Source organism: Panthera uncia, assembly GCF_023721935.1.
Source record: "Panthera uncia isolate 11264 chromosome A1 unlocalized genomic scaffold, Puncia_PCG_1.0 HiC_scaffold_16, whole genome shotgun sequence".
NCBI lineage: Eukaryota > Metazoa > Chordata > Mammalia > Carnivora > Felidae > Panthera > Panthera uncia.
In genome coordinates this window covers 2,028,802-2,054,105 of record NW_026057576.1, presented here as the reverse complement: position 1 = coordinate 2,054,105, position 25,304 = coordinate 2,028,802, and the positions used below count along the sequence as shown (strand labels likewise).

The 25,304-nt window shown below is 42.1% G+C and overlaps 2 protein-coding genes across 3 annotated transcripts; one reads left to right on the top strand and one right to left on the bottom strand.

The window, feature by feature from the left end:
* Positions 1-2,310: 2,310 nt before the first annotated feature.
* Positions 2,311-4,042, bottom strand: MRPL57 (mitochondrial ribosomal protein L57). Its single transcript, XM_049647358.1, has 2 exons — positions 3,957-4,042; positions 2,311-3,749 (listed from the first exon to the last, which is right to left on the bottom strand). Exon 2 carries the CDS (start codon positions 3,742-3,744, stop codon positions 3,436-3,438), a length of 309 nt encoding a protein of 102 aa, XP_049503315.1. The 5' UTR covers positions 3,745-3,749; positions 3,957-4,042; the 3' UTR covers positions 2,311-3,435.
* Positions 4,043-4,061: 19 nt separating this feature from the next.
* Positions 4,062-25,096, top strand: SKA3 (spindle and kinetochore associated complex subunit 3). 2 transcript variants are annotated; one of them, XM_049647341.1, is made up of 9 exons: positions 4,062-4,308; positions 7,649-7,710; positions 7,841-8,006; positions 11,162-11,573; positions 13,947-14,032; positions 19,192-19,277; positions 20,831-21,034; positions 22,780-22,910; positions 23,224-25,096. In XM_049647341.1, the coding sequence occupies exons 1-8, from the start codon at positions 4,206-4,208 to the stop codon at positions 22,906-22,908; spliced, it is 1,248 nt and encodes a 415-aa protein (XP_049503298.1). In that variant the 5' UTR covers positions 4,062-4,205; the 3' UTR covers positions 22,909-22,910; positions 23,224-25,096. The 2 variants fall into 2 exon arrangements, with proteins under 2 accessions (XP_049503298.1, XP_049503299.1); XM_049647342.1 differs by lacking the exon at positions 23,224-25,096 and having other exon boundaries at positions 22,780-22,943.
* Positions 25,097-25,304: the final 208 nt, after the last annotated feature.

The window sequence follows — 25,304 nt, the reverse complement described above, 5'->3', positions numbered from 1 at the left end:
TCCGAGCCATCAGCCCAGAGCCTGACGCGGGGCTCGAACTCACGGACCTCGAGATCGTGACCTGGCTGAAGTCGGACGCTTAACCGGCTGCGCCACCCAGGCGCCCCTCTAATTATTATTTTTAAGAAAATGTTTATTTTTGAGAGAGAGTGCAAGCAGTGGAGGGGCAGAGAGAGAGGGAGACACAGAATCCGAAGCAGGCTCTAGGCTCTGGGCTGTCAGCACAGAGCCCGACGCGGGGCTCAAACCCACAGACGGTGAGATCATGACCTGAGCCAAAGTCAGACACTTAACTGACTGAGCCACCCAGGTGCCCCAACATTAAAACAAATTTTAATTACCCTAATTAAACGATAAAGTACCCTCCATATAGGGACCCAAGGTATTAGGAGTAATACAAATGTCCACAGACTTGTTAATTGTTTTAACCACTTTCCACCTCCGCCATCCAAATTCAGTGCTTAGCTGGATTATTTTGATAGCTACCGGGTTTTTCTGTTCCTAGTCATTTCTTCCACTAACCCATTCTCCACAATGCTCTCCATTATTTAACGAATTAAGCATTTTTGATGGCTCCCCATTACTTACAGGGTAAAAGCCAAACTTCTTAAAGTGTCCTACAGGAACTTTCATCTTCTGGTCCTGCTTACATCCTTAGCCTGTCGGTCACTTCTCCTCCCCCACTCACAAGTAGCCTACATTGCAACCACTGGCAATTCTATGACTCATCATTAGACTGTTACTTTTGCCTTTACTTCCTGCCACACGCTTGCCAGGCAAATTAAGAATCCGTTCGAAGATCGTCTCAAGTTTTTCCGGACTGTCCAGGGAAGGTTGATAAACGGCCCTTTCGCTGGACTCTTATTACACCTTGTATCCATGAAGTGAGTCATCACGCCGTATTATGCTGTGCATTTCGTCAGGTGAGACAGTGAGCTCCTTGAGGTTAATATTCGCGAGGTGGACAACCGGATGACACAGAGCCCTAGGAGCTCTAGTACAGATCCAAGCCAGCGACTGTTCAGAAGGCACAGGTTGGCACAGGTATACTCAACTAGGCATGTAACTATAATCAGCTGAGGGCAAGGAGCTCTGTTGTTAAGGAAAGATGAACTCTAGGATGGCTATGGTGTTAACATTTGTAGCCTCGCGGGGAAAAAAATCAAATGTTTCAACAGCATCGCTTTGGCCAAGAAGTGATTAAAACACAGCTGTGACCTTGTATTTATAGCAGTTAGTGTACTATATTAAAATGCGTATGATCTTTAGATAAACCTAGTCCTGAATTCTAGTTTTACCGTTTGTTAGCCGTGTGAACGTGACAGTGTTGCTGACATTTGAGCTTCAGTTTCTAACCTGTACAGTGGAGACGACTACTTCACGAGACTGTTTTACAACCGCAATGATTATACATAAAAATCTCTCCTCTCATGAACTGCCTTCTATTTCTTCAGACCCAAGATTCTAGCATCTTTTTCCTTCTCTGAGATTCACCTTAACCATTCCTTTTTCAAACTCCAAAGTTTCTGAGTTACACAGAGATCGAAGCAACAGAAGTAGGTACATTTTTTTTTTTTTTTTTTTGAGAGACAGAGTGTCTGCGAGAGGGAGAGGGGCAGAAAGAGAGGGGGAGAGAGAGAGAATCCCAAGCAGGCTCTGTGCTGTTCAGCACAAAGCCTGATGTGGGGCTCAATCTCAGGAACCGTTAGATCACGACCTGAGCTGAAATCAAGAGCCAGACGCTTAACTGCCCAGGCGCTTAGTTAACGATTTTATGTGAAATGGTTACAGTTCTAAGGTCCCCTGAGCCCCCTTCCTTCACCTTTCTCCTAAACAGCATTGGCTGTCACCATTTCCAGGAATGAAAAGAGATGGTCACAGATATTTACTTGCTCATAGGAACCAGAGACATTTTTGTGAGCTATAAAAAGCATTCAATAAGTATACACCACAGAATATGACCTATCAATAACAGAGTTCAGCTTGGTTAAATATTCAACTATCACGTGGCAGGCATTTTTTAGGTGCAATGAATCAAAAAAGTAATAATAGTGTCTGCACCACAGCCTACACATCCCAACGGCAGATAATTAAATGTGAACCATGAATCATTCATTAATGAAGAAAACAGTCAATGCTGGCAAATGAGATTCACACTCTCATACATTGGTCTTGCTGTTTTACAATTTTTCTGGAAAGCCATTGGCAATATGCATCATGACCTTTAAATGTTAGTTTTTAACTCAAGATTCTATTTACCCCTATAGATTCAGTATGTGTTCAAAAAGCATATAAAGACGACAAGAAAAATATATACAAAAGATGATTATTTAATCTCTGGGCAATGGGACTGAATTCTTTTTCTTCCGTATTTTGAAAATGTTGTCAAATATAAACACAGCAGTTGAGATATCGAGATTATACAGAAATTGAAACCCAAGTCACATTCATTACTGGGAACGGATTTTGGACGAGTTTTCTTCACATGTAAAATATACAGGGTATACAACAGTCAAGCCCTTTATAGCATACGATTCATAATATCATATATCATACGATTGGGTAATACATGTAAAGGGTATTATACAGTAGAATACAGTATTGTATACTGAAAAAGGGTATCCGAAGAGACAAACATCTTCAACTGGTGGCCTGTAATGTCAATTGTATCCCAGAAATAGGTTGTTAAAATACAACTTCACGTCGCAGTTCTGATGAATACCTTTTACTTTATCTAAACGTCTACTTTCAGGGGCGCCTTGCGTGGCTCCACCGGTTAAGCGACTGACTTTGACTCAGGTCATGATCTGGTAAGTTCAAGCCCCCTGTCGGGCTCTATGCCGACAGCTCAGAACCTGGCACCTGCTTCGGATTCTGTCTCCCCTTCTCTCTGCCCCTCCCCTGCTCACACTCAGTCTCTCAAAAATAAACAAACATTAAAAAAAAAAAAATGTAAATGTCTACTTTCAGCAGCATCCCAGAAGAAAATGCTGTTTTTGAGAGTATGTTCAACTGAACTTTTTCAGATTTTCATTTATTTCACTTTTTCATTTATGTTTAGGCGATGTTTCCACAGAAGGTAAGCGAACTAATTTACATTTTATAAAGCCCCCATCAACTATCTTCATACTGAGGCACAGATTCCAAACCATAGCTCATAGGTTTTTTTTTTTGAAGCTTCCACCCAAAATACATTTCATATCCTCTGTGACCCAGGAAATCTGTATCTTCCTATGAGGATGAAGAAAAAGGAAACAATGCGACAGAGATCAGACTCTCAAGTAGTAAAGAATTGGGAGCCCCAGATATTCTACATGCAGACCACTCCGGTCCAAAGGTTCATTTTCTCTCTCGAGGTTAGCTTTTCAGTTCCAGAACCGGGTCACAGAGATGGCGGCCCCGCGACCCGTCCAGCTCCAAGGCGGTGGCTCTGGGCTAGGACCACTTCTTGGTGACATTGAGATGGTCCAGCTGGTCTCCCACAAATCTGTGGGGGGGGAACTTGGACACGCTGGCCGCCTTGATGGCCTCGAAGGCCGCCGCCCGGCGCCCCGCGGCGTGGCCGTACTCCTGCTCCGCGGTGAGGTAGGGCATGCTCAGCCAGTAATGGTTCTCCGCCTCTATCTCCAGGCGACGGATCATGTTCTGCTTCGCGCGGAAAGACACGGCGCGCGGCCGCCGGTGCTTCCCGATCCACTGGCTGCCAGGAATGCGATTGCGGAGGAGGAGGGCGGTCACGAACATGGTACCTGCGGAGATACGGGGAAAGTCGCACCGGGAAATGGCTACGCACTCGGCCGCAGGCGACAGCAGCGCGCGCGCGCGACCCCGGCTCTCCTGCCGCTCCGCCACCCCCGAGGACGCAGAGCGTGCCCCCAAAGAAGCAGGGAGCCCAACTAGACTCCCTAGGGAAAGAGAGGGACTCCCGAAGCAACGAAATACGGTCATCAACTCACCGGCCGCGTCGTTCACAATCTCCCCCGCGCGCCAGCGGACGCGACCCCGGAAGCGCGTCCGCCTCCCGGAACCTCCTGCCGCTTCGCGCGAGACTTCAGCTCTCGCGAGAGAGGGCTCGTGCGACCCCCGCGGAGGCGGGACACTTCCGGCGCCAAGAGATTCAAACTAGTGGCGGGCCGGACCGGAGAGGTGGGGTCCACTCGCGTCCTGCGTCCTGCGTCCTGCGTCCTGCCGAGCAGCCCTTATCCATGGATCTGATCCGAAGCTTCCACGCGAAGCTACGGTCTCTGGCCATCACGCTCGACAGCGAGACGGCCCGGCTGCAGCGAGCGCTGGACGGAGAGGAGAGCGGTGAGTGAGGCGTCGGGCGTCGGGGCCTTCGCGGCTCCTGCGACCCGCCCGGGCGCCCGCAGCCCGCCCCGAGTGCGGCGGCTCAGAAGGGCCTTCACAAGTACGAACGCACACACTCGGCCGAGAGTGTGTTATTTTAGCTACAGTGGCGAGGGGTGCTTCGAAAGAGATATGGAAGGGCGGTGGCACACCCATCAAAACGCTCGACGTTTGTCGTCAGCAGGGCCCCGAGGGGCTGCAGGTGTCACCTTTTTATTATTTATTCTTCTGCCCCCTCAAGTACGTTGTTGTGGCCGTTTTCAGTTCTGTGTCCAACCACATTTGCTCTCCGCAAATATTGAAATAGCACTGTCACTGTGTTAGGAGGAGAAACCGCATAGAATAAAAGTGTAAATTAAGTTGGCAGACTGAGCTCATAATGCGCACACTCATTTATACACGATATACTTCAAGTCACATAATGGATATTAATAAAAATACGGTGTAATTAAACAAAATGCAGTTATTTAGCACGGTTCTTTGCTTGTAAAGTGACTTTGTCTCACCCAAATGGCCCACAGTTGCAGTAAATGCCTGTATATTTCCCAGCAACCCGTCAATACTAGTGAGTACCTTTTTTTTTTTTTTTTTTCTTTTTTGGAAATCCCGACACCCAGCACAGGGCTCAAACTCAAGACCTGGGGATTGAGAGTCACATGACCTTGTGATTGAGCCAGCCAGGCACCCGTCAATCCTGCTTAAAAATAAAATTAATATAGCAGAATTCTTCACCACTAACCTTTGTATTAGACATTTAAAAAAAATTGTTGCGGGGCGCCTGGGTGGCCCCGTGGGTTGAGTCCGACTTCAGTTCAGGTCATGATCGCACGGTTCGTGGGTTCCGGCGCTGCGTCGGGCTCTGTGCTGACAGCTCAGAGCCTGGACCCTGTTTCGGATTCTGTGTGTGTGTGTGTGTGTGTGTGTGTGTGTCTCTCTCTGCTCTTCCCCGCTCATGCTCGCGCGCGCGCTCTCTCTCTCTCTCAAAAAAAGAAAAAAATAAAACATAAAAAAAAATTTAAAAATATTGCAAGAGTAGCTCAGGTTTTGAGATTATTTCATAAATGTCATAAATGTAATTTGCCTTAAAACATCGTCCTCTGTAGACACAGACTCCTTTTACTTTTGTTATATTATGAATAGTGTTCCAGCCATTTAAAAATGTTTATTTTGACTGTAAGAACAATATAGGTACATGACAAAAAATTTGAGAAATGAAAAGTAGAAAGAGGAAAATAAATATTTTCTGTAACTCAGCCATCCAAAGACACCACTATTAATATTTTATTATTTTTTGGTTTTTTTCTTTTTTTTTTTTTTTTTAATGTAAGCTCTACACCTAATGTGGGGCTTGAATTCATGACCCAGAGATCAAGAGTCTCATGCTGTACAGACTGAGCCAGCTAGGTGCCACTTTGGGTTCTTGTGCTAATTTACCTTCTTACCAGCATATTAACGTGTACACAAATTTTGCACTTTCTTCTGGTTTTATAAGAAAAAGTTGGGATGATTCTTCTATTTGTGGCCAATATGTATTACAGAAAATATGGTATTGGGGCACCTGGGTGGCTCAGTCATTTAAGCGTCCAACTTCAGCTCGGGTCACGATGTCACAGTTTGTGGGTTCGAGCCCCTGGTCCGGCTCTGTGTTGACAGCTTGCTCAGAGCCTGGAGCCTGCTTCAGATTCTGTGTCTCCCTCTCTCTCTCTCTGCCCCTCCCCTGCTCGTCCTCTTTGTCTCTCTCAAAAATGAATAAAAACATTTAAAAATAAAAAATGTATATACGGAAATGTGATAGAGAAAATGATCACCAAAAAATTTCAGCTTTTATGAATCATTAAATTGATTGACTTTTTAAACTTCTTTGAGATATAATTCACATAATATAAAATTCAGCATTTAAAGGATACAGTCCAGTGGTTTTTAGTGTATTCACAGAGTTGTGCAACCATTACAGTAAGTTTAGATTTTCATCATCCTCAAAAGAAACCCTGTGACTGTTAATATCCACTCCCCATGATCCCACCCCCAACTACCCTAGCCTTATGCAACTGCTAATCTGCTTTCTGCCTGTATATATTTGTATATTCTGGGTATTTCATATAAAAGGAATCATACAAAAGTAGGCTTTTGTGACTGGCTTATTTTAGCCTGATGTTGCAAGGTTCATCCGTGTCAGCATGTATCAGTGATTCATTCCATTATGTTTCTGAATAATATTCCATTGTATGGATACGCCACATTGTGTTTATTCATCAGTTGATGAACATTTGGGCTGTTTCCACTTTTTAGATATTATGAATATATGTGAACATTTCCGGTGAACATTATGCTTTCAGGTCTCTTTGGTGTACACTTAGAATTGCTGGGCCACATGGTAAACCTATGTTTCACTTTTTGAAGAGCTGCCACATTGTTTTCTAAAGTGGATGCACCATCGTACATTTCTGCCAGCAATGAATGAAGGTTGTGGTTTCTCCACATCCTCATCATTCATTATTATCTGTCTTTTGAATATAGTCCTTCTAGTAGGTATGAAGTATCTCTGTCACGTTGACTTGCATTTCCCAAATAAAAATTGGTCAGCTTCAACAGGTGAAAGGAGATCTTCAAAGGAGGCATGTTTTAGAAAGAGAAATATAATTCTTTAAAAAACCGCTTTTACATGATGTATAGTCTATATATTGCAACCGACTAGTAAGGAAGGTGACAGTCAGTGGATGAAGGATGTCTTTGCGATAAATGGTGCCAGGTCAGTTGGACCTGGAAATAAGAATGGATCTCGATCCTTACCTCATGCCATATAAAAAAAAAAAAAAAAAAAAAAAAAAAAAAAAAATCAATTCCAGGAGGATTGTAGCTCTGAATGCAAAAGGCAGAACAATAAAGCTTTTAGAAGAAAACGTAAGTGTTGTCATTGGCAGAGATTTTAAAAATAGGAACCAAAAAGTGCTCATTATAAAAAAAATTGCTAGGTGGAATTACATTTCCTCCTTCTCCCCTCCCTCCCTCCCTTCTTTCCTTCTTGATCTGAGTGCTAATTATTTAGGTATGTTCACTTGGAAAGTTGATCAAGCTATATACTTAGGATTTTTGTACTTTTTTGTACGGATGTGATAATTTAATAACTTTTAAAACAAAGGCTGTAATACTTTGTAATTGATACGAAACAAATGATAAATATCTACAAGGATTTTATAATTCTAAGAAACAATACTAAATTATATTTTCTATTCTTTTTCCTCCTTTTCCTTATTGTACTTTTTCCTTATTGCATTTTTTCCTTTCTCTGTTCATATTGAAGACATTGAAGATTATCCAGTGAGAATTTTATATGACCTTCTTTCTGAAGTCCAGACTCTAAAGGTATCGGTCCTGCAATATTAATTTATCATCCTTGTGTGGTAATTTTTAAATAAATAGACTTAGTCTTTTAGTCTTAAGACTAAGTCTTTTGATAGAAAAATTATAATGTACTTTTTTTTCCTCATAAAAGGATGATGTCATTCTTCTTCTTGATAAAGCAAGTTTGGAAAGTCAAGAAAGCATTGGTTTCATAAAGGCAACAAAAGTACTAATGAAAAAAAATTCAATGGATATCATGAAAATAACGGAGTTTTTCCAGAAGTATGGATATAATCCACGTGCCAAGAAAAGCTCAGGTGTGAATGATTTGCATTTTATGGCGTTTGTTTTAGTATTAAAGAAGGAAGGCAGTGTGATTACGGTTACTCTGGTTCTGGCTCCGCCATTATGTGACTTGTCATGTGTGGTCACTTATTCATCAATCTCTGTGCTGGATGCAGTGCTGACTGGTGGTGGCAAAACAAAGACAGTCCTTCCTCTCCTTTCCAAAATGCTAGACTAAAGAAGAGTACAAGAGGGGCGCCTGGGTGGCTCAGTCGGTTAAGCGACCCACTTCGGCTCAGGTCACGATCTCACGGTCGGTGGGTTCGAGCCCCGCGTCGGGCTCTGGGCTGACGGCTCAGAGCCTGGAGCCTGCTTCGGATTCCGTGTCTCCCTCTCTCTCTCTGTCCCTCCCCTGCTCATGCTCTGTGTCTCTCTGTCTCTCGATAATAAATAAACGTTAAAGAAGACTACAAGATAGATCCACGTGATTTTAGGATGGCTGGTTTCTAGTCAGCTCTGCCAAAAATAGCCGAGAGACTGGAGGTAAGGCATGCTATTTCATTTTTCTTGTTCTCAGTTTTTTCTTCCGTAGAACAAGAAATTGGGGGCAATATAAACTGATCAAGTCCTTTTTTAGGTTTTACAGTTGTAACGAAGGGTAGGATAACATGGTGTTTTAGAAGTAGAGCCAGACCATCTGAATGCAAATCTCTAATCCCACCATTGACTGTATTTACTGTATTGTCTTTGACCACTTACCTAACCTCGTACCTCCGAATCTCATCTATAGAGTGCAGACGTTTAATACTCCTTACCTTTGAGGTTGCAGCAGGATGGAATGAGATAAAGTTTGTCTAGAATCGTACCTGGCATGTTAATCACCTGGTGTCAACTCTTGTTGGGCCCACACCTGTGAGGGACTAATTTCAGTATACTTCAGTGTCTTTGTTTCCGTTATGAGAATGATCTTTGTACACAAATCAACCATTAATTACATTCAGCAAATACATACTGGGGATCTGTGTGGAGGGTATAGTAAACAGTCTGCGTGGTGCAGTGGAAAGAATTCAGTTGACTTCACTGTGAACAAGCTCTGGATTCAAGTCCTGGCTCCACCAGTTGCTACAGGTGTGTGACCTCGGATGATTTCTCTGAATTGCTTTTTTCTCACTTGCAAAATGGGGACGAAAGTAACTCCCTGTGAGGCAGTGATATCGCGATGATTTTCTTAATCTTATCAGTGACTGCCTTGTGATAAATACAAGGATAAGTTTTTGGTAGCTCTTCTAACATTTCTCAGAATTAACAGAAAGCAGAAAGCACGATGCCAAAACAGAACGCTGTGAATGAGCAGCTCTTCCAAGGGCCCAAAGCCAGGAAACCAGAGTCTATAACCTTTTTTTTTTTTTTTTTTTTTTTTTGGTATGGTGCATACTCCATATTTAACACATCCTGGTTTATCATGCATGCGAAAACAGTATCCTATCCTACTTTGTTTCCTGTTGCCAGTCAGAACAAAGAAAACCCTACCTTCAAAGAGAAAGCGTGCACCTCTTCACTTCCTCCAATCTGTTTGATCTCTTCGCTGGCTAACTAAATATACAGCCTAAATTCATCCCTTTTCTGTTCCTTTGGACCCAAAAGATTCTGACAGGGATCTATACCAATGTTTGATAGACCCCATCTAACTCTAACTATAGACTTTCCTTTAAAAGATGAAGAGAGACAAAAAAGACCATTATCAGACTTAACAAAAATACATTCCGATTCATAACAAAAGTACAAATACTTTCTTCTTAAAAAGAATACAACAAACAAGGTATTTTGGAAAAACGTTTTCTCATCTCCTTCAACAAGTACAGTTGTTGCAATTCATATTTCTAATTTAGCAACCAAATCATATCTATTCAAGGTTGGCTAAAACAGATCTTTGTAGTAACTCCCTCCTTCCTTATTCTTAAACAAATGGTAGCGTTTGGAATGAGAGGATGTGAGGTCAAGTTTTGGCTCTTTACATTGTATCAGCTGAGTGTTTTCCAAAATGTTGTTTGGTGCCTTTATAAAAACAAAAAATATCCTAAGATATTTTGTGCTTGAAATAGTTAATATGAAAATTAATTGGGGTGAAACATTCAAATGCCTGTCCCATGGGGGGCGCTAAACACATTTTAATTTCTCTTCCTTCAGCTCACCCCCTCCATTTTCTCTTCCTTTCTTGTTACCCTAATTACTGGTTCATTTTTCTTCTCCACTCCATGCTACACATTTTACATTTGTCCCGCGCTTTCCTGATACCCATCCCATTCTCCATACCTTGCTATCTCACTGAAACCCTGTCATTTGTTAAGTTATCTCTGCCCAGATCCCGGCCAAATCCACATGTCTTCTTTCTGATTATCCTCCTTGACTTTCTGTTGTCTCTCACACTAAAAGCTAGTGGTTTTCCTTCTCCAGTTCCTTGGCATCACAGTGCTATCCTGGACCTTTTAACTGCAACTTGGGTTCCACACCAAATTCACTAACCATTAATGTATGCAGGAAATGGCAAAGGATTGTGGGGGAAAAGCACAGCTGTTAGTAAATTATTTAGTCTGAAATGTACAGTGTGGTGATTAACCATACGGGGTCTGGAGCCAGATACGGCCTTTTCGGGGTTGCATACCTTTCTAAGGCTCTCCTGTTATTTTCCTCAACCAGACTCTTGATACAGGCGTTCCAGACGAAGGATAAAAACTTATCTTGGTGTGACAGTCTTTCCTTTTTAACTTAGGCATCTGTGAATGAATACTCTAAACTACTGTTATACTTTGTGTTAAATCCAGATCATAGTTAATTCCACCCTGTAGTTAACGTCACCAAATGAGAAAATAGTCCCAGAATTCATTAAGAAAGATGGGTAAATCACATTAGCTGGGGGAGTAAGGATATTGGACTTTCATTTGCATTGACTTTTCATCTTTTAATACTTTAGTTTACTTTCCTTCTTTAATGTGTAGGCAAAATGGGATCTGGGTCAGAAATTTCCTACAGGGACAGTTGAAATAAAACTTTAGAGACTAAAGAGGGAATCAGGACTTTTGCTGATTGGGGACATTTCAGACGGAGCTATTTTATGTGGCTTTAGTACTTGGGATTTTGTGGTTTGATGTTTGCCCAGAATACGACCTCCTTGGGTTTTTCCTCACAGTGGATGAACAAGAAATCACTGACTCTGACTCAGAGTCCACGAAGCATGAAAATGTCCAAATGCCTGATGTGAAGGACAGTCTGTCCAATCCTGCTCTTCCAAGCACTGCTAGTTCTGAGAAGTCTCCACGGAGTCCCCAGCTTTCAGATTTTGGACTTGAGCGGTACATGATATCCCAAGTTCCACCAAACCCTCCACAGGCAGTAAACGACCATGAAGAAGAGCCCAGAATTTTAACTCCATCTTCCAAGCAGTCTGTAGTTAAAGTACTAAAAACTCCAAAATGTGCCCTGAAGATGGATGATTTTGAGTGTGTAACTCCTAAATTAGAACACTTCGGTATCTCTGACTGTACTGCGTGTTTGAATGAAGATTACACGATGGGACTTAAAAATATGAAGGAGAATAAAAGGTAAGCCACTTTAAAAAAAAAAAAGTTTATTTATTTATTTTGAGACAGAGCAGGAGCGGAGGAGGGGCAGAGACAGCAGGAAAGACAGAATCCCAGGCAAGCTCCACATTGTCAGCACAGAGCCCACTGCAGGGCTTGAACTCATGAACCGTGAGATCATGACCTGAGCCAAAGTCAATAGTCAGATGCTCAACTAACTGAGCCACCCAGGTCCCCTGAAAATAATCATCTTGAAAAAGAACTGTCACTATCAGGGGTCTGCAGACTACCGCCACAGGCCAAATCCAGCCTCCTCCCTATTTTTTGTACATAAAGTTTTATTGGAGCACAGCCTAAAAAAGTTCTTTTTGGGGGCACCTAGGTGGCTCATTTGGTGAAGTGTGCAACTCTTGATCTCAGTCCAGGTCTTGATCTCAGCGTCGTGAGTTCTGGCCCCATGCTAAGGCCCCACGCTGGGCTCCGTGGCAGACATGAAACCTACTTTAAAAAGTTCTTTTTCTAAAACATCTAAGACAGAAAACACTGAGGTTAGTTTATGAGGTTGACATACCCTTGATATACACATTGACAGAGCATGCAAGAGAAAACTATAACCAGTCCACTGGATGAATAATAATGTAAAGTCCCAATTAAACTACTCAGATTGAATTCACAGAATATTACAAGTATAGTAGATAACTTACAAGTTAACCTTATCTCAGGAATGCAAAGATAGTTTAATACTTGAAGCCCATAACATACATTTTATTAATGATTGGATTTAATAAGGGAAAAAAGGATAATCTTAATAGATGCCAATAAGGAATTTGATAAAAAAATTTTTTTTAAGTTTATTTATTTTGAGAGAGTGAGAGAGTGCAGATGGGGGAAGGGCAAAGAGAGAAGGAGAGAGAGAATCCCAAACAGGCTCTGTGCTGTCAGAGGGCTCAATCTCACTAATTGTGAGATCATGAACCGAGATCAAGAGTCAGACGCCTAACTGACTGAGCCACCTGGGTGCCTTAAGGATTTGGTAAAATTTGATACCCGTTCCTTTAAAACGTTTGGTCAAACTCCAAATAGAGTACTTCATTAACATGATAAATTACAAGTATCTAATAATAGTGAAGCTATCTGTCACCATTATTTAACATCATTCTTGATAACTCTGGCCAGTAACAAGTATTTCTAGGCCATGTTTTGTACATGGGCAACTCAAAAAATTCACATCTCAAACTTCAAGAAAGAGGCTCATAGAAGATGTATTTTATATAGTGGTAAGTTAACCATTTAAAATAATGTTTTCCTATATTTTATTAATAACTAGTTCCTAAACGGAGTAGAAAAAAATCCATTCAAATTTGCGACAAAAAAGTGAAATACTGATGCCAGTCGTGGGTAAAAAGATCTACATGATAAAAACCATAAATATTTCTGGGTTAAGTAAAGGAAAAAGTGGGGAATATAATGTTTTTTCTTCATCCTGATAGACTGGCTAAATGTTGTTGAGATGCTTAATCATGACAAATTAATTTATAGATGTTGTGCATTTACAACAAAGCCTCGATAGGATTTTTTTAAAGGAAATGATAAAAGGACTCTAAAATTTACTTGGAAGAATAATAAGTAAAAGTAGCTAAAAAGGGGGTGCCTGGCTGGTTCAGTCAGAAGAGCATGCAACCCTTGACCTTGAGGTCATGAGTTCGAGCCCTGTGTTAGGTGTAAAGATTACTTAAAAACATAAAATCTTAAAAAAAAAGAGTAGTGAAATAGTAATAAAAAATAATAGTAATGAAGGAATATGACCGAACAGTAAAATACATAATATACAGATACATATAAATATATATATTACAGAAGTAAAAATTATTCAGTAAATTATGCCAGGACAGTTGGTTAGTTGAACATCTTATAGTTACTTGATGATACTCCTCTTCATATTCCAGACATCTGAGTAAATGGCTAGAACATCCTTAGATGACAGGGATCAGTCTTTTTTAGTCTAAAAAAATGACAAGTTCTTAATTTATGTCTGTAAACTGGTTGCAAAATTCCACTTTATGGTTTTGAAACCATGAACTATGTAGCTCCTGTATTTGAACTGATGAGTTAAACTTACAGCTTTCCCTTAAGTCAGGGGTTCTTAGCCTGCTTCGCAGTCAAGGCTGTCAATACCAAATGGTTCATAACCTTTTTTGAGCCATGTGTGTACATTAATTAAAAAAACAAACAAACAAACACACAGTTCAATGGGACTCGTGTCACACAGAATGGAACTGAATGTTTGCCTACACTGGACAGTATATAGCAAGACTGAATTTTTTCCCAGAGGTTCAATATTAACTTTTTTTTTTTTTTTTTTACACCTTATAATTTCCCTATGAATCACGCCAGTGAGGAGGCCGTAGTATCAGAACCGGTGACCAGTAATCATTTCTTTGCTACTCCTGGCCTCATAATCCAGCAGTTGAAAAAAAATGGTGAGTATAAGAATCACATTACTTCTCAGCTATGCTTTTTCTAGATTATCTTTGTACAAAAATGGTTCTCTCATCTTAGACACCCCCATAGTCCTTCTGCGTCTTGTCAGTTCATGCTATTGAGTTATGTAAAGTTCTGTCCCATTGGGTGCGGCATGATTTCATACTAGAGAAAGAGAATTTTCCGGTATGCTTTTCATAGTTTTCCTGATTATAGCCAATATTTATCTGGGGCGCCTGGGTGGCTCTGTCGGATGAGCGTCTGACTTCAGCTCAGGTGATGATCTCACAGTTCGTGAGTTCAAGCCCCACGACGGGCTCTGTGCTGACAGCTCAGAGCCTGGAGCCTGCTTCGGATTCTGTGTCTCCCTCTCTCTCTCTGCCCCTCCCTTGCTCATGTGTGCTTGCTGTCTCTGTCTCCCTCTCAAAAATAAATAAACATTAAAAAAAAATATTTGCCAGCCTGTTTGTTTCTAACATTTTAACTTAAAACATAAATATATATTCAGTCACCAAACTTCTGATACAGAATCAACAGTACCTTTTTTTAAAATTTAGCTTCAGCCCATTGATCAGATTCTACATTATTTTTCTTACATAAACTACACTTAGAATACAGTAGCTACCATTTCAAATTGTTTTTTTAAAATACAAGAACTTAAAGAAAAATTTCATACAGTGCTTTCATATTTGTCCCACCAACTACAAAAACATCAGTTTTCACAAAAATATAAAAGAAAACATTCTAGAGTTTTGTGATTTCTTGATTAATTATAATTGTCTAATCTCTGTCAAATTTATTGCCACATTTAAAAAAAAATTTTTTATGTTTATTTATTTTTGAGAGAGAGTGCAAGCGGGAGAGGGGCAGAGAGAGGGAGACACAGAATCCGAAGCAGGCTCCAGGCTCCGAGCTGTCAGCACAGAGCCCGACGTGGGGCTCGAGCCCACGAGACGTGAGATCATGACCTGAGCCGAAGTCGGACGCTCAGCCGACTGAGCCACCCAGGCGCCCCTATTGCCATATTTTTAAAAGTAACTTGTCTTTATCAAGTCTTCCAAACTTAGGAACATCTTTTCAGAAAAATTCTTTTTGTACTAATTTCACTGACATATAATATTAAATTATGTTATTAAATGAACAAGTATTTCTGGCATCAACAGGTGTGAAGAAATACAAATGACTCGTAGTAAACTTAGAGCTCGGCTTGTAGGAAAGAGCCTGTCTGTACCAAAGAGGGAGAGAGTGGACCACCGTCTCGTAGACACCAAGAGTCAGTTCCCAGTGGAGCATAAACTTTTTAGAAAATGATGAGCGGGGGGCACCTGGGTGGCTCAGTCGGTTAAGCATCTGACTCTTGATTTCAGTTCAGGTCATGATCTCGTGGTTCATGGGTTCAAGCCCCTCGTGGGGCTCTGCGCTGACAGTGAGGAGCCTGCTTCCGGTTCTGTGTCTCCCTCTCTCTCTCTCCCCCCCCCCCCCCCCCCCAAGTTCTCCCTCTTCCCCCACAAAAAAAAAAAAAAAAAAAACTTTAAAAAAAAAAAAAAAAAAAGGAAAGGAAACGATATAGGAGAATATTTGTGTATTACTTCTGAAGTGGGATGGATTTTTTTAAACATCTTTTTTAAAGTTTATTTATTTTTAGAGAAAGAGCACGAGCGGGGAAGGGGCAGAGAGAGGGAGAGAGTCCCAAGCAGGCTGTGTGTGGTCCGTGCAGAGCCCAATGTGGGCTCACTCACAGGACGTGAGATCATGACTTGAGCTGAAATCAAGAGTCTGAACCGACTGAGCCACCCAGGTGTCCCCGGGAGGGAGTTTTTAAAGAACAGCTTAGTGACGAAAAAACTTCCGTATACCACAGGCAGTGTATTTGACGGAGGGAATGGCAAGCTTAGGTTTATCCATTAGAACTTTGGTTCAGTGATGGCTTGTTAAGAGAGATTGTATCGTATTTCAGTTTGACTCTATTCTTATGCCACAAAAGTACCTTTAGTATGATTCTTAGAGTCTATACCTAGTGAAAATTCGTCATTTGTTTACCATTTTCTTTATTTACTGTTGCTTCTTACATCCCACTTATTCCTTCTGGGTCTAGTTTTCTTCTTGTGAAAGCACAGCCTCCAGCAGTTCTCTGGGATACTTCTCCTCTGGGAGAGGTGGTCTCTGGTTTTGTGTCTGAAGATCTCTTTTTTCTTTCTCTGTCATTCATTTTGGAACGGTGATTTAACTGGAAATAGACAATAGATAGCTGACTTTCTTCAAAATTTTATACAGAAATTATTTCATTGTGATCTGGTGCCCATTCCTGATGAGCAGAGTCCTGTGGGCCTGATGTGCTTTCCTGTGTAGATCTGTGGTCTTTTCTTCCGGTCGTAAGATTTTTGTCATTATCTTTGATATTCTACATTTCTCTGTAATTTTAAAATAAGTTTATTTGTTTTTATTTACTGCGTTTAGAATTTGGTATGATTGTCAAACTAAGAACTCATGTCATCAATTTTGGAAAATACTCTGAGATTCTCTCTTTAATAAGATTACCTCTTCCCTAATTCTTCAGTTTTTTTCTCCTGGAATCTCTGTAACAGATTTTAGAATGTTCTCCTTCAGTCTCCTTGGTTTGTTAACTTCCCTTTGATATCTTCCTTTTCTCTATGCTACCATGTGCTTTAGTTGGAACTTTCTTCCACTTTGCTATTTTTCTTTTATACTGAGTCTAAATTATTATTTTAATCTATTGAATTTTTATTCCAGGGACTACATTTTCTGTCTTACATGTTTTTCCCTTCAAATGTGACTGTTCTTTTTTTCCCCTTCCGTAATCCTGTTCCCTTGCCTTATGATTTCTGTGCCTTCCTTTATCTCTGAACATTTCAGACAGATGTATTTGGAAAACTGTTTAAGGTGTTAATACTTTCGTTTATTGCTCTGATTCTCTTTCTTGGAGGTGTGTTTCCTTACAGGCTTTTCGTCTTTTTTTTTTTTTTTTTCTTCATCTACCTCCAAGTTAGTTAGCATATAGTGCAACAGCGATTTCGGGAGTAGATTCCTTATTCGGGGTCTTTCCTGGTTCCATAGAAATTTTAGGATCGTTTGTTCTAGCTCTGTGAAGACTGCTGGTGTTATTTTGATAGGGATTGCCAGGCTCTTAGTTTTTAACTCCTCTCAGATGAAGTTGTTTTCAGTGTCATGGGTTGTCACGGAGTCCTGTGGAACCATTTCACGCTTGCCCCAGCCAAGGCCCCACGGGCTTACCGATCGCACACGTTTTTATGTTAACTGCTTGACTCAGGTCGCCTGCACTGGACACGCAGAGGGAGCTCAGAACCCACGACTCTACACCGTTTGCAGCTGCTACTCTGGTTTTCCGTTTCTTGCAAAGACTCGACTTTTAGCCTCACTTGCTTTCATCCCGTTCCCCTGGAGTCAGTGCCACTGGGCAAGCATCTTCCAGTTCCTGCTTCGCAGACCTCACTGGTCTTCCAGGCGCTCAGCTTGATGCACTGTCTCCGTTCCACTGCCCCTTCAGAGGCCGTCTTAGAGTCCCACGTGTCTGTCTCCAGGCAGATTTCAGATTAAGTAGATGTTAGCATCGTACCACATTTGCTTCAGATCTTTCTTTTACTGTTACACGTAAAGCTAAATCCCTACTCCGTTATTCTCCTTCCCTTCCTCCCCTAAAGTGATGATTATTCTAAAGTATAGTTGTGCTGTTTGAAAATTTTACTTAAGTTACAACATCCAATTTTTATTTTGTCACTTGTTTTTTTTTTCGTTCACTCCATGTAAATCCAGTTCATCTTAATTTTTAAGCGCTACATGAATAAGCCAAATTTCATTTATTCATTTGCTTATTAAGGGGTAGTTGTTTTTTACTTCTTTACTCTTACAGGCAATGCTCTGATGACTTTGTTCCTTGCGTACATGTGTTACATCTAGGAGTGGCATTTCTAGATCAAAGGTGATGCATATCTTCCGTATTCTGGAAAATGCTTAATTGCCACCCAAGAGTGGCTGTTCTGATTCCCACCAGCAGTGTTTCTGTTCCTATTTCTCCATCTTTCCCAGCACTTGATTTTTAGACATAATAAAATTTTCCTAGTCTGATCATTATTCTAACATGTTTACTTTTTCTCTTTGATTTTTTTTTTTTTAAGACTGCTTTCATCATACTATGTGTGAGAGTCATTAAATGTCTGTATACACATGGTTCTGTTTCTGAGATCTCTTTCTTGTTCTGATAGTTATGGCTTTAGAGTAAATCCTAGTGTCTTAGAAGGTAGGTGACCTCCTTGTCCTCTTCCCTCCCTCTTTTCTTCTTTAGAAATTTGATCTTCTCCAGAAAGTTCATACAGATGTTAATAGAGTTACCTGTAGGCGTCTTGTCTTCTTTGTTGCTGTTATAAAAAATGTCTTCTCATAAACTGAGGGTCGATGGGTGGGTGGGAGGGAGGGGAAAGTGGGTGATGGGCATTGAGGAGGGCACCTGTTGGGATGAGCACTGGGTGTTGTATGGAAACCAATTTGACGATAAATTTCATATTAAAAAAAAGATCTTCTATCAAATTATATTTTTAATTGCTTGTTGCTCTTTTGCTAGAACTACTGATTTTTGTTTTTGTATATTGCCCTTACACCTTGCAGCCTTGCTGAACTTTTATTAGTGCCGATGATAAGCGAATATGAAGTTTTGTTTCTTCCTCTCTAGTCAAGCACACACTGTAGCTAATTTCTTGAGTTCTTAAACATAAAGTACACAAATTATATTGATTGTAACGTGAAAGTTGAAATCTTGGGATGCCTGGGTGGCCCAGTCGGTTAAGCATCTGACTTCGGCTCAAGTCATAATCTTTCGGTTCGTGGGTTTGAGCCCCATGTCAGGCTCTGTGCTGACAGCTCAGAGCCTGGAGCCTGCTTCGGATTCTGTGTCTCCCTCTCTGTCTGCCCATCCCCTGCTCGCACTCTGTCTCTCAAAAATAAATATACATTAAAAAAAATTTTTTTTTAAATAGTTGAGAGAGCCCTGACGTGGGGCTCGAACTCACAAGTTGTGAGATCATGACCTGAACCGAAGTCAGCCGCCCAACCGACTGAGCCACCCAGGTGCCCCTCAACTTTATTTCCAAATGTATATTTTCATGCCATTGTTTGTGTCTCTTAGATGGCGACTATACAGATTCCCCCTTGGCACCCACGTTCTGCACTCCTGGTTTGAAAATTCCTTCTACAAAGAACAGTATAGCTTTGGTACGTTTCCATAACCTTGAAAGCTCTGATCTTTTTCCTGATGACCTATATACACTACTATTTCTAGACGCAGTCTGTTTTAATATTGTCTGTCGACTATACTTCAGTTAAAAAGGAAAAAAAACCACTTAGACTACTGCAGCCTTTAAGAGTACATTTACATATTTCTAGAGGGGAATTTAGGGGAATTTGGCAGCATATAGCAAAAGCTTTAAAATTTTCATGTCCTTCAACCGTGTCTCAGAATTTACTCTAAGGTACATTGGCACAAAGAATTATAACAAGGAGTTTATAGAGAAAGGAACAGCATTATTTATAAGAGCAAAGCATGGGAAAGATCTAGATGTCAAGTGGTAGCATAGAAGCAAACTACACTAGGGTGTGTATGGTGTTCTGTTACTAGCATATTTTTTTATTATTTTTTAAAATATTTATTTATTTTGAGAGAGAGAGAGAGTGGGAGAGGGCCGGGGGAAAGCCAGATATGGGACTCAAACTCACGAACCATGAGATCATGACCTGAGCCAAAAGAAGAGTTGGATGCTGAACCCACTGAGCCACCCAGGCACCCCTAACATATGTGTCAAAGCACAGATAAGAACATAAAAAGAATGTTTTAAAAATACTTAATGATGGAAAATGACATGCATGTGCATGTATACACACACACACACAATATATATATTTTATTTCAAGAAAAAAATAAAAGAATGGATAGAAACACACCAAAATGTGATTGTCTCCAGGTCACAGATTCATGGGTGATTTTTATGCTTTTTCCAAATATTACTCGATGAACAAATTAATATAATCATACCTCCTCCCTTTTTTGAAGTCACTATGAACACTTAAGACAACCAACACAGTAGACCGGGCTATCCGTAAAATGTGGCTAGTACATCTGAGGAGCTGATTTTTCACTTTTAAAAACTTGATGAATTTCAAATTAAATCTAAATAGACCCGTGTGGCTTGTTGCTACTCTATTGGACGGAATAGCTAGACGGACAAAATACCAGTATCAGTTGAAGTCCCCATCAGGCTCTCTCCTGCTAGTACTTGCCACTTGCAGTGAATTCGCCCCTTGTGTTCCTGTTCTTGTGGAAGGCCCCCTGCTGGTGTGACTCTATTAACTCTGACCCTAGAGAGAGGAGGTGATTTACTGGGTTGGTCAGGTTAGCACGAATTGCATGCTAAGTTTAGCTCACACGGGCTTTCTTTGTGTCAAGAGTGAGGGCGTGTGGTCACACTTTTGCTCATCCATGGTGTTACTCTTACCTGGGACAGCTTAGTGTTGCCTGAAACTGGGTGGGTGAGTCCCTCTAACCTTGTTCAGTCAGGCCCGTTTAGTTTTCATAATAAGCTGTAGCTCAGCCTTTATTAGTAAGAAGAGAGTATTTTGTCCTCCATGTGCCATTTCTTTGTTTCCTCCATTTTCTTTAGTAATCGGTCGAGGAAGAGCGGGTCATTTTTGTGCGACAGAACTAAAATTGACTAATTTTTATTTACTGTATTTTATGCCATCGTAATTTAATGATTTATTCTGTTCAATAGGGATCCACAAATTACCCATTATCGGAAACAAATAGTTCATCAAACGATTTGGAAATGAAAGACTGTACATCGTTAGTTTTAAATTCGGAGAAGTGTTTTGAGAGTTTTGCGGATCCCTCTTCTCCCGTAATTTCTTCTTACGAGAATCTGCTGAGAACACCTACACCTCCAGAAGTCACTACCATTCCAGAAGATATTCTTCAGGTTATTTTCCCAGGCTGTTTCTTTTTCTGATACATTCTTTTCAAAATTAGACATTTATATTAACGACCTGAAACTATAAAAACCGTCTGATTTCTCATCGGGCTAATGTGCTGGTTTGTGTACTGAGAAAATCCGAATTCTGGGCTCTCAGTCCCTTCTGAGAGTACCTGGATAAGGCTCTTCAGACTGAGCATGAGCTCAGGATTTCATCATACTTTTATTTCCTCATGGTGCATTTTCTCTTTACCTTCAACTTCATGTTCTGAAATGTCTTCTTATAATATTTTATAATAATTGTTCAGCTGCCATTGCCACGTTGACCATTTTTTCCATTGGAGGTATGGCTGGCAAAATCGGAAAGGCCACGTTACCCCCCCATTCTCCAGGGTAGGGTATCATGGATAACGTTTCAGTGTTTCTTGAACCTGAGACATCTTGGACATCAGTTTGAGAAACACTGACTTACATGTTAGAATATCTGATTCTTTTAATGTTTATGTATTTATAAGAGAGCACACAAGTGCACAGGCGTGAGCGGGGGAGGGGCAGAGAGAGCGAGGGAAGGAAAGAATCCCAAGCAGGCTGCGCGCCGTCAGCACAGAGCTCGACTCGGGGCTCTGTCCTACGAACTGTGACCTCATGACCTGAACCGAAATCAAGAGTCGGACGCTTCACCGATCGAGCCACCCAGGCACCCCAAGAATGTCTGATTGTTTTATACACTGCTTACCTCTAGTCTACTACTGATCTGTAAGGACTGCCAACTCTACCCCGTCACCACCACTCATCCCCACCCTAATAGAAGGTAGAGTGGCAGCTGTCGCTTAGGCAAGTGGAGTCGTTCAGAACCGTTCTCGCAAACTACCTAGCTTGTGGAGAGCCGTGGCTACTTGGAATGATACCTAAATGCCAAGAGAGCGGACTCATCCTGTGACATCAAGAAAGTATTTGCTACCCTTTGTTTTCGGTCTTCTCTGTTTTCCTGGACGTTAGAAAATGGGGTGAGCGTCTTCTATCTTTATAGGAGTTTATCTAGAGTTTCTACTTTGCTGTGGTCGATCCTCCTTTTTATTTCTACGTGAAAGGGGGGGATCCTTGTATTTCATGTATCACCTCTTTGTGAAAAAAAAATCATAGCTGATATTTCAGAGTCTCCTTTTCATAATCTTTAATAGCTGATCCTCTTTCTTTTGAGCACATATTTTGCCTCTTTCCTAGATATATTTTCCCTGACAGTGTTGTAAAGGCTTAATTTGCTCTTGGGGATATGTTGCTGCTTATTGTACTTCCACTAATCTTAGAGTACATTTTAGAAGGCTTCAGAAGTCAAGCCTCTACATCGAAGTTCAATTTCAAACTCCATCCTTTCTTTGCCGTTGAATGTCTGTGCTGCTGAAAAATTACTGTTTCAAATAACCCATATTTTTACATTTTTCTTGGCTTTTTTTTTAAAGATTTTTTGGGGGGGTAAGTTTATTTATTTTTGAGAAAGAGAAAGTGGGGGAGGGGCAGAAAGAGGGGGAGAGAGAGAATCCTGAGCAGACTCCACACTGTCAGCACGGAGCCCGACGTGGGGCTCGAACTCACAAACCGTGAGATCATGACCCGAGCCCAAACCAAGAGTCGGACACTTAACCGACTGAGCCGAGCCCCTTTTCTTGGCTTTTCTTGAGTATTTTATAACACCTTCCAAGTCTGTTGTGTAGTTCTTGGGACTTGATAAAAAGGAATTTGTTTTGTTTCAGATTTTATCAAAATACAACTCGAACCTAGCTACTCCAGTGGCAGTGAGAGCCGTGCCACCCGGCAAAGCGTTCCTCGCCAAATACGGAGCACCGAGCGTCCGAGGTGCTGGCAACAAAGAAAACTGGTGAAGGTAGGCGCCATTCCAGAGAAATCACCTGTGTTATTGGAGGAAGACACTTACAAATGAGCATTCAGATGGTAGTAAAAACGTTTTGACATTTGCCAGCTTAACAGGTTAACAGCCCAACTCTGGCTCTCGGGATACTGAGCTTGCTGTCCCTGCAGTTCAGATCCCCACACTAGCAAGTAGGATGATGTCGCTGGGCATCTATATTACACGGTTTTCTGAGTGCAAGAATATATAGTCACAGTGTTCTGTCATTTGTGGTGTTGATGTCTATTATAGCTCATGGATTTTTCTTAAACTTTGTATCTTTTTGCAGAAAACTTTGCAAGTTTTGTAGACACAGAACAGAAGGCAGTGGAAGCGGAGCGGGATGCACTCGTGTCACCCCACATCTTCCCCCTCTTCCGAACCAGCCCAGAGTAAAGATGAACACGGACACAGATGTGCTTTTTGTTAAGATTTGACTCCATTTAGCCTCGATCTTCCTCAGCTATTCCGTTGTTAAAGTTGTCGTTACGACTGCACTGACTTCACGTTCACCTGCCTGATCTAGCAAAATGGTCGAGAGAGATAGGACGCAGGGTACAAAGTTTAAAGTTCTTAAATGTTTGTGACTCCCGACAAGGCCATCCTGATCTTCTCGTGGCGGGGTGGTGGTGCCGTCGCCAGAGCTGGGCTCCTCCCTTGATTCTGGCTCTGTCCTTGTCCTGTCTCCTCTCACGACTGTCCCTGAGCTTTTCACACCTTTTAGCTCAGCAGCGCTCTCTTAAGACTGTTGTCTACAGATGACAGCTTAAGTTAATTTAGGAAGAGGGAGAAGGCCGCAGGCCTGGGTGACTATACCGCGGGCGGCCTCGGGTGGACCACGGGAGCCGGGGGCTCGCCCATCAGGACGCGTGCCTTTTGTTTTCACTCACAGCTTCTTCGTACGCATCAGTTCTGTCCTCTCCAGTCCACTCCATCCACCACGTGGCTGCTGACCCTCTCAGCGTTCCCTCTCTCCAGCTTGGCCACCTAGCACACCCCGACCCTCTATGTGGAAGGTTTTGAGGACTCTTCCTGGGCCAGGTGCCCTTCTGTGGACTGTCACCTGGGACCCCAGGAGGCAGGGACCCTTGTCTCTTGAGCCCTCTGATAGCTTCAGGCCTCCCTGTCCAAGCCCAGGAAGTAGTTCTAAGTTCATGCAAGTAATGTTGGCGAACTCCAGATTACAACCAGGGGGAAAAGAAGGGCCTGTCCTCTGTGGACACCAGTTAAAATTGAGAAGCAGCAGTTTGCAAGTATCTTGACAAGGTGCTTCAGTTTCCCAAACCCACTAACCTTCAAAGGCTTATTAGGTTTGGGAAATTTGACGCAGGAAAGATGACCCGACCCTCTTTGATGCCTGTGCCTCGGAAGTCCAATGGAAGACCCGTCCCACTGTGCTCTTTTCATCCTGTTAGAAGATCATCGCTAAAACAACACTTGATTCTTTGTTCTACGAATTACTATGTGGTTATAACTTAATTTTGTTAAATGTGGTGTAACATAATTATCTGCAAGTTTTTCAGTTTTATTTTTCAAGGGAAAGCTGTGGTCAGTTTTGTATATGACTCCCAAATTGCTCTCAAGCTCTTGTTGGCGGTTTTCTGGAGCTACACGCACATAGATCCAAGAGCAGATGAGACGGCCGAAGGAGGGAGGGGTGGACTCGAAGCATATTCGGGACTCAGGCCTGGGGTTCCCCGAACTTTGGAAGACGGAAAGAGGCGGAGCGATGGAGCAAAGGAGGTCGAGAAGAGGCCAGTGAAGGCAGAAAATATTTCCGTGATCAACTCTATCAATGTTGCTGAGGATCCGAGTGAAAAGACAGAAGCGACCACTGGGCTTGGCGAAACAGGTCGTTGACGGCGCTAGTCTTTTTGTTTTTTACGTTTGTTTTTGAGAGAGCGTGAGCGGGGGAGGGGCAGAGAGGGAGGCACAGAATCCGAGGCAGGCTCCAGGCCCCCAGCTGTCAGCACCGAGCCGGACACAGTTCAGACCCCTGAACCGTGAGATCGTGACCTGAGCCGAAGTTGGCTGCTCGACCCACTGAGCCACCCAGGAGCCCCCGACAGCACTAATGTTGGCGGGGCCCCAGGGAAGGAAGTTGGCAGTGGACTGGAGAGAGGGTGGGGGTGAGAAGCGTCAGGTGTCTTAAGATGCGAAATAAAGACCGTAGGAAGCGTTTCCGGTCGCCTGCTTTTTCGCGGCTGCCCCTCGACTTCCATTTGCCCGAAACTTCTCCCCCCGACCCTTTCCACTTGTCGCCCGTGGCCCTGGTTCCCGTTACTTCGCGCTGCGATGCTTCCAGCTTATTAAGCTCCGAGGGTTAGGATCCGGCAAGCCTGTCTCCTGGCTTGGAACCCTTCAGTGTCC

Excerpts from the sequence above, each read along its gene's own strand:
- MRPL57 (XM_049647358.1), bottom strand. The coding sequence starts at position 3,744 with ATGTTCGTGACCGCCCTCCTCCTCCGCAATCGCATTCCTGGCAGCCAG.
- SKA3 (XM_049647341.1), top strand. The coding sequence starts at position 4,206 with ATGGATCTGATCCGAAGCTTCCACGCGAAGCTACGGTCTCTGGCCATC. Across the intron at positions 7,711-7,840 it reads CTGAAGTCCAGACTCTAAAG|GATGATGTCATTCTTCTTCT; the intron begins GTATCGGTCCTG and ends TCCTCATAAAAG. Across the intron at positions 14,033-19,191 it reads CCAGCAGTTGAAAAAAAATG|ATGGCGACTATACAGATTCC; the intron begins GTGAGTATAAGA and ends TGTGTCTCTTAG.